This window comes from Mytilus californianus, unplaced genomic scaffold, assembly GCF_021869535.1.
Source record: "Mytilus californianus isolate M0D057914Y unplaced genomic scaffold, xbMytCali1.0.p SCAF_1, whole genome shotgun sequence".
In the NCBI taxonomy this organism is placed as follows: domain Eukaryota; kingdom Metazoa; phylum Mollusca; class Bivalvia; order Mytilida; family Mytilidae; genus Mytilus; species Mytilus californianus.
In genome coordinates, this window is record NW_026262581.1 from 140,918,774 (window position 1) to 140,937,262 (window position 18,489).

Below are 18,489 nucleotides of genomic sequence, written 5' to 3' on the forward strand. Positions count from 1 at the left end.
CCTTATTCAGACGTTAACCACAAAGGATCATTCATTTCATTAGATAAAAATATCAGAACACAGTTTTTGCAGACTTCTTAACAGAAGATTAACATTTGTGACCCATTGACATATAAAACATTTCTACCCATTGTTATATTATCTACGTGAAATTGCACCCAATTGATATATTGGACGTTCCAAAAAATTGTATTATGTGTACCTTTATATAGGAAGAGACCCCCCACCCGTGAATATATTGTGACCAAGCAAAAATATGCTTCTTTTATTCAAAATTCACAATTCTGACATTTTGGACTTAAATTCATTATGTTTAATAATTTATTTTATATTTTGGTTTCTATTTACATTTCATATCCATAACTTTTAATCAACATGTTTTGATGTGTGAAATTCTCAGTTTGGATTATTCATCGCGTGTTCCAGAGTCTCAAGTATTAGTTTGCACCAGAGTTTCAGATCCAGAGTTGTCATTGTCATTTTAAAGAATAACCGTTCGTTGTGTGATCAGGTGAATCACACAGTTTCAATAACAAGAGGTCATTCAGTCAGGCTCTTGTTACACAATTCTACAGGTCAATCATTTTCCTCTCGTGACACTATCCTTTATTAATGTTCCGGTGTTGAAACTATATGTGAAGCAGTTACATGGGAAATGACTACACCTCTTTTTGTTTTTGTTGATAATTTTGTTTATAAGAAAAATTTCTTTTTATGAACATGAACAAATCACTGCGATAAGTATGTCATGTATAATTTAACTTGTAAATTCCCCAAATAAGTAGTTATAGTATATTGGAGTGAAATATCCAGGCTAATCCTGCAATTTGATTGGTTACCTTGACAGATATCCAGGCTAATCCTGCAATTTGATTGGTTACCTTGACAGGGTTCTTAATCCATATCCCCATTTAACAAAAACGAAGATACGAATGGTAAATAATGTTAAAATCAGGACACTCCAGTATAATATAATATAACTGTTAATCGGGCTTCACAGGGGATATGGGCCCATATTCCCTGTGAAGAACCCGAATAACATATAGTAGTCTACAAATTAAAGACCATAGCTAAAAATTAATAAAAAAAAAATTAAATAAATACAAAACATTCTTGTTTCTTATAAAGAAAACATGTGTGCATGTTCTAAACTTCCTGGCAAAACTTGACGACTGAGCAGTAGGATGTACTCGTCACGAGACTCGTCATGGCGTCGTTATTAAATGTTCGATACGTTGTTTCGGGTTAGGATGGTGATTTGTTATTAACCCTGCTGTATGGAGGTTGGTTCACCAGTAGACAAAGGTTTCTATTCGTTTCGCTTAATGAGCCCCTTCGAATGCCATTTGGGGTCGATGGCGTCAGAGTTGAGCGGCGATGCTCTGATTCATATGTTGAAAAATACGTAGATTCTGCTCTTGGACGTTTCACTGGGGGGTCACACAAACAATGATAACAAAATATACAACACGTATCATTATCTATGTCAAAGTTAGGTCTCTGTGGAATAATGTCGGGTTCGTTTTGTTTAATACGACACAACATTTTAAAGCCTGATATCACTTTCCATAACAATTCTCTCCGCAATAGAATATAAACCCACGGGTCTAATATTTGATTGAGTGACGCGAATCTAATCATGATTAAATCCAATCGAACATTTCGTGGTAACAGTTCTGTTTGGTTTATAATGACTCGTGCCTGAAAGTATAAATAATTAAGATTACAATAAAAAGTCATCAACATTTGATAAATATTTGTACAATTAAATCGTTATAAACTTTATGAAACGCTGAATGAATTTTATGACAATTCTCAGTTTGAAAACCCATTGAGATCGGGAATTGTTTATAAAAACTGTTTGATATCTATACAGAAACCGTAATTTTTCTTTCGTTATTTGTTGAATTTGGTGTTTGATATTCTCCGAGATTTTATTTTGGATACTGGGGCGATTGAGAGGTTAGCATATAATATAGACACCTTTTCATTGTTGAACACTGCATGTTGACATCTAAAGTAGATGCTACTTTTTCTTAATATAAATGAAATAAGTCAAAATAAGTTCTAACCATTAACACATATGACTAACCAAAACAAAAAAATATAGAAAAAGTAACATCTAACATCTAGACTAGAACAGAATAGAATTCATGACAAAAATCTCTTTTTTTGCTGATTATTGATCATTTTTTCTGTTTACAATTTCTCTCTATCTTCTTTTGTTTTGCCCAAAACACAAAAAAAAAAACGATAAACAAATCGCCAATTAAGGGCAATAACTCATATGAAGTGTCTAGTAACGATTTCGGCAAACTTTAACTTATTTATAGATATTGTCTTGCTATGTCATTTTTATATTAAAAGTGTCTATCTATCTTTTATAGTTTTCAAGGTAAAAACGCACAAATTGGTAAAAATCGTTATTAAGGAGCAATAATGAGTCAATTGACAATTTCGGCCATGTTGACATACTTGTAGATCTTGTCTTGTTGATCATTTTTGCTTTTTTTAAATTTCTATTTATTTATTATAGGTTTTGAGATATTTGGCAAAACGCCAAAAAACGGTAAAGATCGTCAAGGGCAATAACTCCAATAAGAAGTCGTCTGATTTCGACCAGTTGATTCATTTGTAGATCCAAATCGATTTTTGCAGGTCCATAGGGTATGTTAGTCCTTCAGCGGGGGTATTGACTAATGAGATTAATTTGACTGTCAGTCCATAAGCAGGGGTACTGGCCAATAAGACAAATGGGACTGTCAGGTCAAGTCTATTCGTGTAAGTACGGATATTGTAAGTATGAGACCAAAGGGAAAATCAGTCCATGATTATTGGTATAGAATAATGGGACCAATGGAACTGTCAGCCCATTAGCAATTGTATTAACCAACGAGACCTACGGGACTGACTGTTCACTAGCAATGGTATCAACCAACGAGACCCACGGAACTTACTGTCCACCACCAGTGGTAATGACAAATGAGACTAATGGGACAGCGAGTTCATTAGCAAGAGTAATGGCAAATGAGACCAATGGGACAGTCAGTTCATCAGCAGTGGTAATGACAAATGAGACAAATGGGACAGCCAGTCCAATAGCAAGGGTAATGACAAATGAGACCAATGGGACAGTCATTTCATTAGCAAGGGTAATGGCAAATGAGACCAATGGGACAGTCAGTTCATTAGCAGTGGTAATTACAAATGAGACCAATGGGACAGTCAGTTCATTAGCAAGGGTAATGACAAATGAGACAAATGGGACAGCCAGTTCATTAGCAGTGGTTATGACAAATGTGACCAATGGGACAGTCAGTTCATTAGCAGTGGTAATTACAAATGAGACCAATGGGACAGTCAGTTCATTAGCAAGGGTAATGACAAATGAGACAAATGGGACAGCCAGTTCATTAGCAGTGGTTATGACAAATGTGACCAATGGGACAGTCAGTTCATTAGTTAGGGTAATGGCAAATGAGACCAATGGGACAGCCAGTTCATTATCAAGGGTAATGACAAATGTGACCAATCAGACAGTCAGTTCTTCAGCAAGGGTAATGGAAAATGAGACCAATTGGACAGTCAGTTCATTAGCAAGGGTAATGGCAAATGAGACTAATGGGACAGTCAGTCCAATAGTAAGGGATATTGACCAATGAGACAGATGGTACTGTCGGTCCACTAGCAGCGGTAATGACCATTGAGACCAAAGGGACTGTCAGTCCACTAGCAATGGTAATGACCAGTGAAACCAACGGGACAGTCAGTCCATTAGAAGGGGTATTGACAATGAGACCCTCGGGACTTTCATTCGCTAGCAGTGGTATCGATCTTTGAGACCATCGGGACTGATTATCAACAGTCGCAATGAAAAAATAAAGAGCTGCGCCATGAGCGCATGATACGCCCGTCGATTTTCAACGAATAAACTTCCATAGTTCCTCAATGTCATATCAGAAATTTATATAAAAAAAATAAAAGGAGCTTATATTAATAGATACAAACCAGTCACCAAAGTTTCATGAAAACTGCTGAAAGGATTTTTGAGTTATTGTCCGAAAACTGAAACCCCCCCCGCCCTTTTTATGCCCCCGCAACTGAAAGTTGGGGGGCATATTGTTTTTACTTTATTTAAAAAATCCCCCCTTTTTTTAATAAAGTCCCAATACTCAAAAATGTAAAATTAGGAAATTAAAAAAAATCGAAAATATGTCAATATATATAAACGGAAACGTAAAATCTAAAATTTATAAAAATCGAAAGGGAATTTACGTCAATAGATATAAACAATTCATCAAAGTTTCACGAAAATTGGTAAAAGCGTTTTTGAGTTATTGTCCGACATGTTAACGACGGACGGACGGACGGAAAACGGTAGTCCATAATAAATCCTGTAAACGGGCGTATAAAAACGTGTCAGTTTTATTGTTGTTCATTTACTTAATATATCAGTCATTTTATGCATTGAACTGAACACTTAAATTATACACAAAACATTATACAATGAGATAAGTATGGCAGTAGAGCTCCGGTTATTACATATTTTGTACGAATTATAAGTAAAGACATCAAAGGTCTCAGACACAAATTGTCTTCCGTAATTGGACTTGCACATATTCCTTTGTGACATATGTTATCTATTAAATCTTTGAAATTTAAGAAGAGAACTACCCTTTCTGTACGAGTTTATTGTTTATTTTAAATGTTTTTTTTATAGAAACATATACGAAATTGCCAAATATATGTAAGAGAAAAATGTAAATGGGGTTTTAATATCTCGTGACAAGACATCGTTGTCTACTCGTGATCAGCTGCAAGTATATCATGTGAATTAAGAATAAACATAATTGAAAAACATGATACGACCTCAAAAAGATTTTGTGTTTAACAGAAAAGCGATCGATGACACAAACATACATGAAGGATCAGGTATTGTATAAATCTGCATGTTGTTTGTAATAAGTCATCACATTCACAGGTTACAGAAATTCTCGGAAACTTATCTTGGAGTTAAACTAGTACGTAGCTGTTATATAACATTATATTTGTTTAGGAGATATGTAGTATATTTTAAGATCCGTTCTAAAGTTCAATGAGACAGCATATCCTAAATCATTTGAAATTTCTACCAACGTTTCTTTATAATATTTGTTACAAAGAACAAATAAAGATTAAAACACAGACTAAACTTACATGAACGTCTTAATATAAATAAAATAGGTCATTAAGATATCAAATTATAATTAAATCATAATTAACATGAAGATTGCCAGAGGCACGTTTCGTTTAAAAGCAAGACTTTACAGATGTACTAAAGTCAAAAGATTGGAAGGTCAACAGCTCTGGACTGCTGTTTTAAAGGAATATAAGTCAAAGGATTGGAAGGTCAACAGCTCTGGACCGCTGTTTTAAAGGAAGATAAGTCAAAAGATTGGAAGGTCAACAGCTCTGGACCGCTGTTTTAAAAGAAGATAAGTCAAAAGATTGGAAGGTCAACAGCTCTGGACTGCTGTTTTAAAGGAAGATAAGTCAAAAGACTAGAAGGTCAACAGCTCTGGACTGCTGTTTTAAAGGAAGATAAGTCAAAAGATTGGAAGGTCAACAGCTCTGAACTGCTGTTTTAAAGTAAAATAAGTCAAAAGATTGGAAGGTCAACAGCTCTGGACCGCTGTTTTAAAGGAAGATAAGTCAAAAGATTGGAAGATCAACAGCTCTGGACCGCTGTTTTAAAGGAAGATAAGTCAAAAGATTGGAAGGTCAACAGCTCTGGACTGCTGTTTTAAAGGAAGATAAGTCAAAAGACTGGAAGGTCAACAGCTCTGGACTGCTGTTTCAAAGGAAGATAAGTCAAAAGATTGGAAGGTCAACAGCTCTGGACCGTTGTTTTAAAGGAAGATAAGTCAAAAGATTGGAAGGTCAACAGCTCTGAACTGCTGTTTTAAAAGAAGATAAGTCAAAAGATTGGAAGGTCAACAGCTCTGGACCGTTGTTTTAAAGGAAGATAAGTCAAAAGATTGGAAGGTCAATAGCTCTGGACTGCTGTGTTAAGGGAATATAAGTCAAAAGATTGGAAGGTCAACAGCTCTGGACTGCTGTTTTAAAGGAAGATAAGTCAAACGATTGGAAGGGCAACAGCTCTGTACCGCTGTTTTAAAGGAAGATAAGTCAAAAGATTGGAAGGTCAACAGCTCTGGACGGCTGTTTTAACGGAAGATATGTAGGAAAGAATTCCACAACATTATCCTAAAAAGTCAGCCGGAATAAGGGTCATTTACCAAACAATGGAAATAAATGTAAAATAAACAGACATGTCTTTCTATGTTGTGATGTTACACTATTGTTTCAGATAAGGGTGAAGGTTTGGTACCATTAAAACGTTTAAACCCGCTGCAATTGTTTGCACCTGTCCTAAGTCAGAAATCTGATGTTCAGTAGTTGTCGTTTGTTGATGTGGTTCATAAGTGTTTCTCGTTTCTCGTTTTTTATAGATTAGACCGTTGGTTTTCCCGTTTGAATGGTTTTACACTAGTAATTTTGGGGGCCCTTTATAGCTTGCTGTTCGGTGTGAGCCAAGGCTCCGTGTTGAAGACCGTACTTTGACCTATATTGGTTTATTTAATAAATTTTGACTTGGATGGAGAGTTGACTCATTGGCACTCATACCACATCTTCTTATATCTATGATAACGTTAAAATTTGAATAAGAGAATAGCTTGAGTATGCATCAATGAAAAAGTAACCTAACGAACAACAAAAGACATCAATAGATTAACGGAATTATTCCGAAAAGGGAAAACGTTTAGATAGAACTAAAACTTTCTAACTTATGACAGGCATATGACCATGTCGTGGGGATGTTTTAGATAAATTACGTGCTTTTGATGGTCCTTTTGATTCGGTTGACAGTTTTGACTTTTCCACTCTTTATACTGGACTTCCGCACAATCTTATCAAACAAAAGTTTTCCTATCTAAATGGTCGTTTGATAATCTGATTGCAAATGTACTTGCTGCAACTCATATAAAGCCTTTTTCTCCAATGAGAAAGGTAAATATGCTAGATATACTTACTGGAGGTATGATGAGATGATTAAAGCCCTAAATTTTCTCCTTGGCAACATTTATGTACGCTTCGGCAATAAAGTTTATCGACATGTTGTGGGTATTCCTATGGGGACCAATTGTGCCCCTTAAATAGCAGACTTGTTCCTTTACTGTTATAAATCACAGTTTATGGCCAAAATCGGTAAAACACCGTCAAAATTCCATTTAATTGATAAATTCAGCAACACTTACCGTTATCTTGATGATATTTTTTCGTTAAATAACCCAGAATTCTCTAAATATACTGCTGAAATTTACTCAAAGGAACTTACTTTAAATAATTCAAATATTAACAGCAATTACTGTCCTTTCCTAGATTTATATATTTCAGTATTACACCAGAAACTCTACACAAAAATTTACGACAAAAGAGATGATTTTTCTTTCCCTATTGTTAATTTTCCTTTTTTGGACGGTGATGTTCCTGTGACACCGTCTTACGATGTTTATATATCCCAACTCGTTCGCTATGCTCGTGTCTGTAGTGACGTTTTGGATTTCAATGAGCGTAATCTATGTATTACTAGTAAATCGTTAAGTCAGGGATTTCGTTACCACAAATTACTTAAAACCTTTACTAAATTCTTCCATAGATACAAAGATTTGGTTTGGAATTTTGGCTGTACCTGTAGAAAACTTATTTCAAACGGAATAGCACATCCTTTATTTTACGGTGACGTTGTTAACCGAACCCGGAAATTTAGATACGGTCAGAGTTAACTTATTAATTCTTTAAATAAACTTATTATAAAAGGTTACCTATTCAACACTGTAATTAAATCTTTGAATATTGTTTTTATTGGTACATGTATAAATATTGATTTTAGTATCAGTAAATTAAAACCATACTAAATATTACACATATGTACTTTCACGGTACTGCAATCTGTCGATACCTATATTTTGGCATTGCTCTGCTCAAGTTCATTTTTTTCTCTGACTGTTAATGACGTCTTTACACAAAATCCATTGGATGTTGGATGTGTACTGATTGATATTTTAGTCTTAGATACATGATTTTTTTTAAAAAAGTTGTTATTGGCTTTGAACTAGCTGTCAGTAACTGCGAGTATTCTCAGATCTGTACTTAGTGATTTTGTTGTTGTTAGGGATGAGGGATAGATATATACCCTGCAACGTCCTGTCTGTGTTTTTGTTTGATGTTTTTCTTTGTATCGATCTGATGAGTTAAGCCTTTTTCAACTGATTTTTATAGTTTGTTCTTATGTTGTGCTGTTACACCACTTTCCCAGGTTAGGGGAGGGTTGAGCGCTCACAAACATGTTTAACCCCGCCACATTCTTTATGTGCCTGTCCCAAGTCAGGAGCCTGTAGTTCAGTGGTTGTCGTTGGTTCATGTCCGTCATATTTGTTTTTCGTAAACTGTTTTGTTATAAATTAGGCCGTTAGTTTTCTCAATTGATTTTTTTCATATTTTTATGTAGGGGCCTTTTATAGCCGACTATACGGTATGGGTTTTTCTCATTGCTGAAGGCCGTACGGTTGCCTGTAATTGTTTACTTCCATTTCATTTGACTCCACTCTAGACATCCATTTCATTTGAACTTTGGTGGATAGTTATCTCATTGGCAATCATACCACATCTCCTTATTTCTATATAGCTCTAGATTTTGTGTTTATTTTTTTAGCAATCAACAATTCCCCGTGTAATTTTATCGGTAGAATAAAATAACAAAAAGTACATGAACATATACAATAAAACAAGGTGTCACAAAGTCCGATATATAAGTGAAACAATACTTAATGATACCATATCAAAGACAGTTTGGTGTTAATAAACGTAATACTATATCTATATTACTTTTATAGAAATCGTGCTGTCCTACCGGGATGAAGTTCAAAATAACTTTCATACATGCAAGCAACATCATGAAGTGTAAGAAGATATGCTATTGTGCAATGCTGTACATGTGTTTGTAAGAAGATATGATATTGTGCAATGATGTACAGAATTACAATATAGAAGGAAAAATAATAAAAGAGACATTCAAGTAAAACTGTAAATAAGCGAATTGATATTAATCCCCGCAATGGTTTAATTATAGCAATATTATCATAACCATTTTGGATAGGTCAGATTAATCGTGCTGAAAAGAACCTTTAGTGAGCCAGATCACATAACCAACTCCCCTACGTAATGTAACATGGTAGATTTTTACAAAACCCCCTTCCCAAGAAAATAGTATTCTATTTCAGATTATCGGTCTCGACCCAATTTTTGTTGAGTGGAAGCCTAAATTCACATTTGAAAAGGATCCGACAAAAACGAAGGTGTTATCATAGCAACAATAAAGTGGTGACGTACAAACTAAGACACGAACTGCCGGATGGACCCGTCAAAACATTGTACGAAGTTGGGTGGGGTATAAAATTTTCGTGAGACATACATTTTTTTTAAATTCTGCAAGAGCAACCATACTTTCACAATGAAACCTGTATTGGTGACGAATTAAGTAAGCGTTATAACCCATTTTATATTACATGTATTAATAGTACTTTTGTCAATGTATTTTAGTATGAAAATATAACATTATTTTTTTCAGTTACTGGAAACACGTACATGATGGAGCAAACAATGCATCGGCTTAAAAGAAACGAAAATTACCAATAGGAAAAGAAATTCGTGCCGTCTTTTGGTATGAAGAATATATATTCTGATATCAAGGTCAAAACAGCCAACGGTCAAATATGATGCTAGGTTGGGTTCAGTGCCTGTAAGTTTATGCAGATAAATTTCTAAAAATAAACCACTAAAATTTTTACTTTAAATTTTCCGATAAAAATAACGATACACTTCGAACTTCGTCCTTAAAAAGAAAACAAAACTCCCGATAATCTCCGTTTAATACAATGAAATGCCTTTACAATGTTTGTTTATAATATTTTTTTGCAAAATATCAATAACAAAAAAATGACATTGACACAAAAAATGTGATATTGGAGAAGAAATAATACAAATTTAAAGCAGATGTATCGAATGACGTGAGGCACCAGATGGAGATAATAGGATCAAAGAATGCTTCTTTAAAAAGCGCTAACAATCTCGTTCAATATCTCATTACAGTTTAAATGGTCGCGAGTTTTAAACTTGAGAACATCTATTGTTGTTTCATACATTGTTTTTTTAGTCGGACATCTTTGGGCATATTATTTTTTTTTTTGTAAAGGACGAAAATACGTTCAACAGCAGATGTTTTTTGTGTCCACGTAGGGCCATTTTTTATGTTATGGGTATTTTAAACTATCGGAGCCCAAAATACCTCCAGATGTACTTACAAAAATTCCTTTCAGTTGTTTCTTAGTTTAACTGACACTTGGTTAACCTTTGTGTTATTTATATGTTAATTAAGGAATTGTTTTTTGTTCTTAGAGCAAGTAAATCGTCTTCTATTCAACATATAAATAGAGGGGTAATTATTGCTTATTGGAAAACAATTATCACTGAGGATTTTGGCTGTCAATGAGAGCTATTGTGATTCGGAGAATAATTTACAAATAATAGCATAACTTTTTAGCAAATGGCGAAGCGATATTGACAGTATATGCCAAAAATAACAAAAACGGGCCAGGAGTGTGTATCGACACACAATATATGTATGTATAGATATGAATAATGAAAAAATACCAAGGTTGTTGCCTTCAAACCGTTTTCTTTGTTAATTCTCAATAATTCAGGATTGTAAAGATTAAGAGTCCCTAATTAAATCAACAATATAAAAAAGAAGATGTGGTATGATTGCCAATGAGACAACTCTCCACAACAGACCAAATGACACAGAAATTAACAACTATAGGTCACCGTACGGCCTTCAACAATGAGCAAAGCCCATACCGCTCAGTCAGCTATAAAAGGCCCCGAAATGACAATGTAAAACAATTCAAACGTGAAAACTAACGGCCTAATTTATGTACAAAAAAAGAACGAAAAACAAATATGTAACACATAAACAAACGACAACCACTGAATTACATGCTCCTGACTTGGGACAGGCACATACATACAGAATGTGGCGGGGTTAAAAATATAAGCGGGATCCCAACCCTCCCCCTAGCCTGGGACAGCGAAATCTGTTTTTTTTAATTTGTTTAAACTAAATAAATAAATAAAATAGTTAAACAAAAATATCCTTTTTTGTGTTTTCTCTTTTTGTAACAATTTATTTGTGTAGTCTTTAACTGGATTTTATGAACCATTTAGACAACTATCCACCAAAGACCAAATGACGTGGATGTAAGCAATTACAGGTCACAATACGGCTTTCAACAATGAGGAAACCCCGTACTGTATAGTAAGCTAAACAAAAAGGCCCCGACATGATCAAATGTAAAACAATTCAATAAAGAAAACAAACAGCCTGTTTTATGACAAAATAACAAACGAAAACAGATATGACAGACGGCAAACAACGACAACCACCGAATTATAAGCTTCTGACATATGACTTGCACGTACAGAATGTGGCGGAGCTAGACATGTTTGCAAGCGCTTAAGCCTCCCCTAACAAGGACAGTTGTGTCAGCACAACTTAAGAACACACTGTAATAAACTGTTGGCACAGAGATACGAGCAGAGATATAACTTGCCTGTGTGAAATTTTGATAGTAAAATGCAAATTATGATATTAAAATGGCAATACTTTAACATGTTAACTATGCAAAACATCCAAAGTCAATTAACCATAACTGAAGGTTCAGGGCCAAATAATCTCCGAGGAAATGAGATATGTCAATGCTAATACAACTGAATACCAAATATTATTGACTTATCATAAGTGGTGCCCCTCTAACTTACCGTTCAAAAATTCCAAAGCAAAGGAATCATGACTGAAGGAGAATGGCTATAAATAAACTCTCCATGGAAATGAGATGTGATAATGCTGATACAACTACAAACCAAATATCATTGATATACCATTAGTGATTCCCCTCAAAATTGGTAAAAAATATCATTTAAGGGTAACCGTTCTAATACGGAGTCCTTTGAAAACTTTCTATCGTATCGCTTATATGTAGATTTTGTCTGGCTGATCATTTTCAATTTTATAGTTTTCAAGATGATTGTTGAAAGAGAAAATGTGTTTAATTGCAATTCAATCGAAGTTAAACTTATTAGGAGTCAAATGATGATTTTGGTCGTGTAACTTATTGGCAGATACTGCATTGATGATCATGTTGGCTCTTCATTAACAAAAATTATCCTTTAAAGTCTTCAACATAATAGTCCAAACTCGAAAAACGAGGAAAATATTCGTCATTTAAGGGAAATAACTCCTACAAATGTAGTTGATTGTCAATATCGGTTATATTGACTTATTTGTAGATCTTATTTTGCTCGTTGGCGTTTCTATCGAACTATTTGACCTATTAAGAAATTTTGTCTCGCTAGTCATTTTAATTTTCTATGGATCTATAATCGTTTCAAGGTTAGATGAAAAAAAAAAGGTCAAAATCGTCATTGAATGAGAACAACTCCTTTAAGGAGTCTACTGACGATTTCGGTCATTTGACTTATTTGTACATGTAGATTTTATTTTGCTGTTTAAAATTTCTTTCCAACTATAATAGTTTTCAAAATTAAAAGTTGAACCGCAAAAGAAAGGTGAACATGGTCGTTTAAGAGCAATAAGTCATAAAAGGAGTCAAGTGAAGATTTCTTCCTTGTTTACTTATTTGTAGATCTTGTCTTTCTGATAACTTTTTTTTGTATTTTTCAGTTTCTCTCTATCTTAAAGTTTTGAAAATAATAGCTCAAAACACAAAAAAATGGTAAAAATCGTAATTTGTTTTCTGACAATTTTGGTAAAAAAAACATTTTGTAGATCTTGAAATTCTATTGCATTTTACCCCCATTCCATATTTTTAACCATTCAGAGGATGTTGGTTGATTGGCAGCGAAAATCACAATCCTTAAACTAGATACCAAAAAGAACATTAAGGTGGTACCCAACACCTTGACTAATATTAATTTGGCTCGTTCAATTTTCATAAAATTTTGACAAAATGTTTACTTTGACCCTTTGACAAAAATATAAAAAATTCAAAAAATTTGAACCAACCACTTTATCAGAAAAATTTCGTTGGTTATATAGCAGTTTGACAAACACTAATTTTGATCATTGAGAAGCTTAATATTTCCTTAACAATACAACGTAATTAAAACGTTTAGTTGATTTTTACAGAGTTATCTCCCTGTAGTGTTAGGTACCACCTTAAGTCAAATTGGTACAGTGGTTTCAGAGGAGGTTTTGAAGGTACGTCGACGGCCGACTACGCCACCAAAGTGATGGCAACAGCTAATGTTGTCATAGACCAGGCGAAATGGAGTTCTAGTAAATGTCATTTTGCTAATTTGATTTTATTTCTACATAAAAAGGAACAAGTCAGTGTTGAAGACTTTGTAAATAGGAGAATGAACTATGACTATTCCGTTCGTGTCGTATGTATGTTGGGTCATACCACATCTCCTTATTTTATTTTGACAGGGGAGAGATGAATAGATGAAATCATCGTACAGGCACTTGTCTCTTTTTCCCCCTATAAATCTTTATATAACACATTAAATAAAGGTGTATCAGTACAAAGAAAATTCAGAGACAAGTGCATGTAAACTATCAACAGTAAACTATCAACAGAAGTTAACGTAACTAACAAACGATAAGAGTTGCATAACATACTTCAAACTTTCCATACATTTTCCATTTACACCAAGATGTCGTTCGTTAAATGAAATTGGATACCAGGCATTTATCATGCTTTTCAATAACATATGGTCAAATCGCTGAATACCCTCCCTCCTAAATTATTGAAAACTATTATTTTGCATTGGCAATACTATCTTGGAGTAAATTAGATACACCCATTCGGGCTTACACCTTCAAGGTGCAACTAATACAAAGATTTTATATTATATTATGTAAGATAGTCAACAATTTTTATGACAGTGATTTATTTAAAACTGTAATACGATATGTCATGGAATGCACATCATATTCAGAAATTATATTTTGTTTATGAATCTGATATCTAAATGTAACAAACTTTCTTAAAATTGAATTCGTACTAGTATGACTTGCAAATAGCCATGAAATTTAACATGCAATGAATTTAATAAACAACTGTCATAAAGTGTGCGGTTTAGCTAGCCATCATTGCCTGTTCTCAGTCAGGAATTTTGAAATTTGTTTTCCATTCGTTCCGTAGATTGATATATTAGAGCTTTAAGTTTTGTAAGGTTGTATGGTGTTCTCCCTTTTTATTAGTTGACCTTGGAGTGCGGTATTTTTGTTTATATTTGTTAAAGCAGTCGACAGATAATGCATATGATAATTACATTCATTTTTCAGTTGTGTACTTTAAATAGGAAACTATAAAAAATGTAGTTAACAAACATGTTTTCCGTAACTTGATGTAAATTAACCATCCTTAAAAGCAAATTAATTTGTGTTTGTTTAATGAATATGTATGGCAAAAAAAAAACACCAATAATATAGTAAGTAACCTGACGACACAAGTTCATTTAACAAAAGACCTGTGATAATATTACATAATAGTTTTATCAATACTTTATAATTAAGAAATTTACCATTTTTTTTAATAATGATAGCAATACAATTTGAGCTCGGAGTTGGAATAGGTTAGGTCCAGTTATGAATCATGTCTTTTCGCGAGTTATTCAGTTTACTTTGTGAGCTTATATGTTGAAAAATCATTAAAGCAAGAGTCGGTATAGTACAAAGCCGGATATATTCAAAAGTACATTAACAGCAACGTTTATGTAAAACACCTATCGATAAATCATTCTCTTCAAATTTCACGATGAAAATCCTATCCTTCATTGCGTCTAGTATTATATATATATATATAGATAAAAAAAAAAGTTTCTTTACAAAAAAAAAACCAAACTATCCGTTAATAAAATACCGTTCAGTCAGAAAAATACTGCTCGGAAATTTGCCGATGCAGGATTTGTTACCTAGTTAACTAGTTTCAGCTATAACCAGCAGATTTTAAATGTCAGAAAACAAACTCATTGCCAAAAATGCTAAATGACGAAACTGGCCGTCCTAAATTAGAGTCCTTGTTTGGCGAATAAAGTATAGATCTATATATTTTATGTAATATTTTCTTTTACAACTACAACTGAAATCTTGATTGTTGTAAGAAGCTTGTTAGTGTCCAGATAGATATAATCCCCCTGTCTTTGTATTTGTGTGTTTTTTCTTTTTAGAAAGTTTTGGTGTCTTTACCTTTTAAATGGTGATTGTGTCCAAGAACAGTTCTTTTTTTTGGGTGTTTTATTCTTATAACCACTAGAAAAGATTTATTCTGTTATCTTTTATTTTTTTAAGGTTAATGGTCGGATTAAATAGCATAAAGATTATGATTGCATTTATTATTTCCATTTTGGTGTCATATGTTCCAAAGGTATAAATATATAATCAGAATATTTTCTACAATTGAACTTTTGGGCTTTAATCATTTAGAAGGTAGCAATATGATAAATATCTAATATGACTTGATTCTCAAATGGTTTTGGATAACAAAAACCCCGATAAATAGACCTATAACGGTTTTTTTTTGCTATTTAAACAATTTAGAAAACCAAGTAAAGTTGAATCATTCCATTTCAAATAATAGTATAAATAAAAAAGTATTTTCTAAAAAGACTTAGTGTATACTCACCATAAGAGGCATATAACAAGTACTAAACACTATAGTTATGCCTACTAATTGTACTAACATCTGACATTCAGTGAATCGTTTAGAGTGACTAAAATATCTTCTTCTGCCGTTTCCTGCGGCGAGTAGATACTGGCGACGGCGACTTTTTATTAGAGTACACATCACAGTTAAATTACAACAAGCAGTCACAAAAATAATCACAGTTGCTAATATCGCAAATAAATAATTGAATGCCTTGTCAACCGGTTCTTTCGTATAATAGTCGAAAAAACACCACGTCTTAGGGTACTGAAGCACTACATTGCCAAAACCCATAAACGGTAGCGCGGCCATGAAAGCTGCTAAGGCCCAACAAAATATTAAAATCATTGTAGCATGTTTTGTAGATGACCTGGCATTGTATATAAGTGGATGTTTTATACAAACGACCCGTTCTATAGACATGCTACATACAATCAACATTGTGGCATACCCTGCCATGATCATCACATATCCGAAATAATTACACATAGCTGTTCCGCCCATCCATCGGAAATTATTCACATAAACAGCTATCACAACGGGTGATGTCAATGTTGTTCCTAATAAGTCTGTGACACAAAGACCAGCTACTAATCTGTAAAATATAGTCCTTTTTTGTTCTGGTCCGGATCGAATTAAAACAATAAGCGCTAAAATATTTCCAAAAACCCCTGCCCCAAACATTATTCCAGAATTAATAACCGTATTATTTTTCTTTGAAGAAAAGTCTGTTATATTGGGTAGAAAAGCTGACGTCTGCGGACTAGCACTTGTATTCCCCATGATAATCTGCAGTGACTGATTGTTACTACTCTCGTTCACAGATGTGTACTGCATACCGTTAACCGTATTAATTTATTTAAATCACTTCAGTAGCTCCAATGAGAATATATTACCATCAGTTCTAGGAGAAAGTGCCACCTCTCTTTTCACCTGAAATCGTAATTAAAGAAATTGTAATAAAATATTCAGTTTATTATTTAATTATTGTCAAGATAATACATAATTCACCGGACAACAATTACAGTTAATTCCTATCAAATAGAATTCCGACTGAAAACCTGTAAACCACACAACTGTGGTCCGTAATCTATAGATACGAAACCGATTTCACCTAGGAAAATCATTATTTCGCTTTGTTAATCTGTTGCGACAATTTAACTGGTAAGCAATCAACACTATACCTTAATTAACTATTGGATCAATACTGATTCTAATGATGTGGAAATAATGATAAAAAAACTGTTTGGTAAACAATCATTGTTTATTTCTATATTGTTCTGGTTATCTTTATTTAATGAAAAAAAAAAGAAAAAGAAAAAAATCAGTCGCAATGAATTTGACTGGATTGAGATAATCAATCAAATTAATAAGTGACCATATCGTGCATGTATATTTAATTATTTAAAAAAAAGAGTTCGTATTATATATTAAAGTTTTTATACATTCGCAGACACAAAGCTATACTATATGTATTAAGATTACTCAAATAAATCAGAAGATTAATCTTAATCTTGATTTACACAGTTTACACAGATCAGATCCCCTTGTAAGTGAATTTTACCAATTAATAAAGCCTAATATAAAGAACGTCAAAAAAGATAACAATGTCATTATTATCATAGTCAAATAAATATGTGTTAATTAAAATAACGTACGTACTATTTTGTACACCTCACAAGTACATGTGTTAACTATCTATCATTGTTAAATACATTCATACAAATAGAAATTTATATATGGCTGGTGTACCGTGAAATTTTGTTTCCGTATTTTTAAAGTATTGGGTTTTACCTTTTGTTTTTTATTCATTTTCAGAGGAAATGACATTATTATATTCGACAAGACTTCCTTTTGACCATTTCTTCGTTTCTGTCTATGCTCGCTGTGATAACTGGAGAGAAAAAGGGGGATGGCTTCAAAAGAAAATAGACACGACTTTCAATGGATTCATGCGATTAGTCAAAATGATTTTTACATCCTGTAACATATGCTTACGACCTCCACAATGTTGACAAAACAATAACAAAATGTTTTCTACAATAAAATCCTATGGAAATAAATCAGTGTGTGTCTCAACAAGGGATAATCTTATTAATGACGACTTACCTCTTCCATTAGGTAAGGTGGTCCAATATAAAGGAAGTATTTACGTTAAGTAAATCTTTAAAAAAAATCTTTAAAGATATAATCGATTGGTTGACTAAATAAAAGAATAAGTGCCCGCTTGGTTACGTAACTGAAATAATGGTACACCAGGAATATAAAGTAATTTGGTTAAAGAAAATAGTATAGCTACTATCGTTACTCATTGTTACGGTCTCGGGGCACGTGTCAAAATATTTTACATACCATCAAATATTTATTAAACTACAAAAGAAGGTATTTCATGGTTGCATTGAATGAAAAATCTTATATTTTTATATACCACTGAATATCAATAAAGAGTTTGATATTTACATCATTATTCACTAAATACATATTTACCAGGTAATATATCGACAATAACCACGCACATGTCAACTTGTTTAAATCAAAATCCATAAAATTAGTTTTAAGCATAGATTACCTCACCCATTCTCAAACATTGCATATACACTACAATAACCATATCTTTTTAACGAGTTCTTTTTTGCATAACTTGTAATGTGTTTCTCTA

General features: G+C 33.2%; 1 protein-coding gene across 3 annotated transcripts; it reads right to left on the minus strand.

Moving 5' to 3' along the window:
• Positions 1-249: 249 nt before the first annotated feature.
• Positions 250-18,020, minus strand: LOC127737538 (prostaglandin E2 receptor EP4 subtype-like). 3 transcript variants are annotated; one of them, XM_052248360.1, is made up of 3 exons: positions 17,940-18,020; positions 15,810-16,763; positions 250-1,701 (listed from the first exon to the last, which is right to left on the minus strand). In XM_052248360.1, exons 2-3 carry the CDS (start codon positions 16,665-16,667, stop codon positions 1,246-1,248), a joined length of 1,314 nt encoding a protein of 437 aa, XP_052104320.1. In that variant the 5' UTR covers positions 16,668-16,763; positions 17,940-18,020; the 3' UTR covers positions 250-1,245. The 3 variants fall into 3 exon arrangements, with proteins under 3 accessions (XP_052104320.1, XP_052104331.1, XP_052104316.1); XM_052248371.1 differs by lacking the exon at positions 17,940-18,020 and adding an exon at positions 17,625-17,885; XM_052248356.1 differs by lacking the exon at positions 17,940-18,020 and adding an exon at positions 17,493-17,529.
• Positions 18,021-18,489: the final 469 nt, after the last annotated feature.

Excerpts from the sequence above, each read along its gene's own strand:
- LOC127737538 (XM_052248360.1), bottom strand. The coding sequence starts at position 16,667 with ATGCAGTACACATCTGTGAACGAGAGTAGTAACAATCAGTCACTGCAG. Across the intron at positions 1,702-15,809 it reads CTTGTTATATGCCTCTTATG|GCACGAGTCATTATAAACCA; the intron begins GTGAGTATACAC and ends TTATACTTTCAG.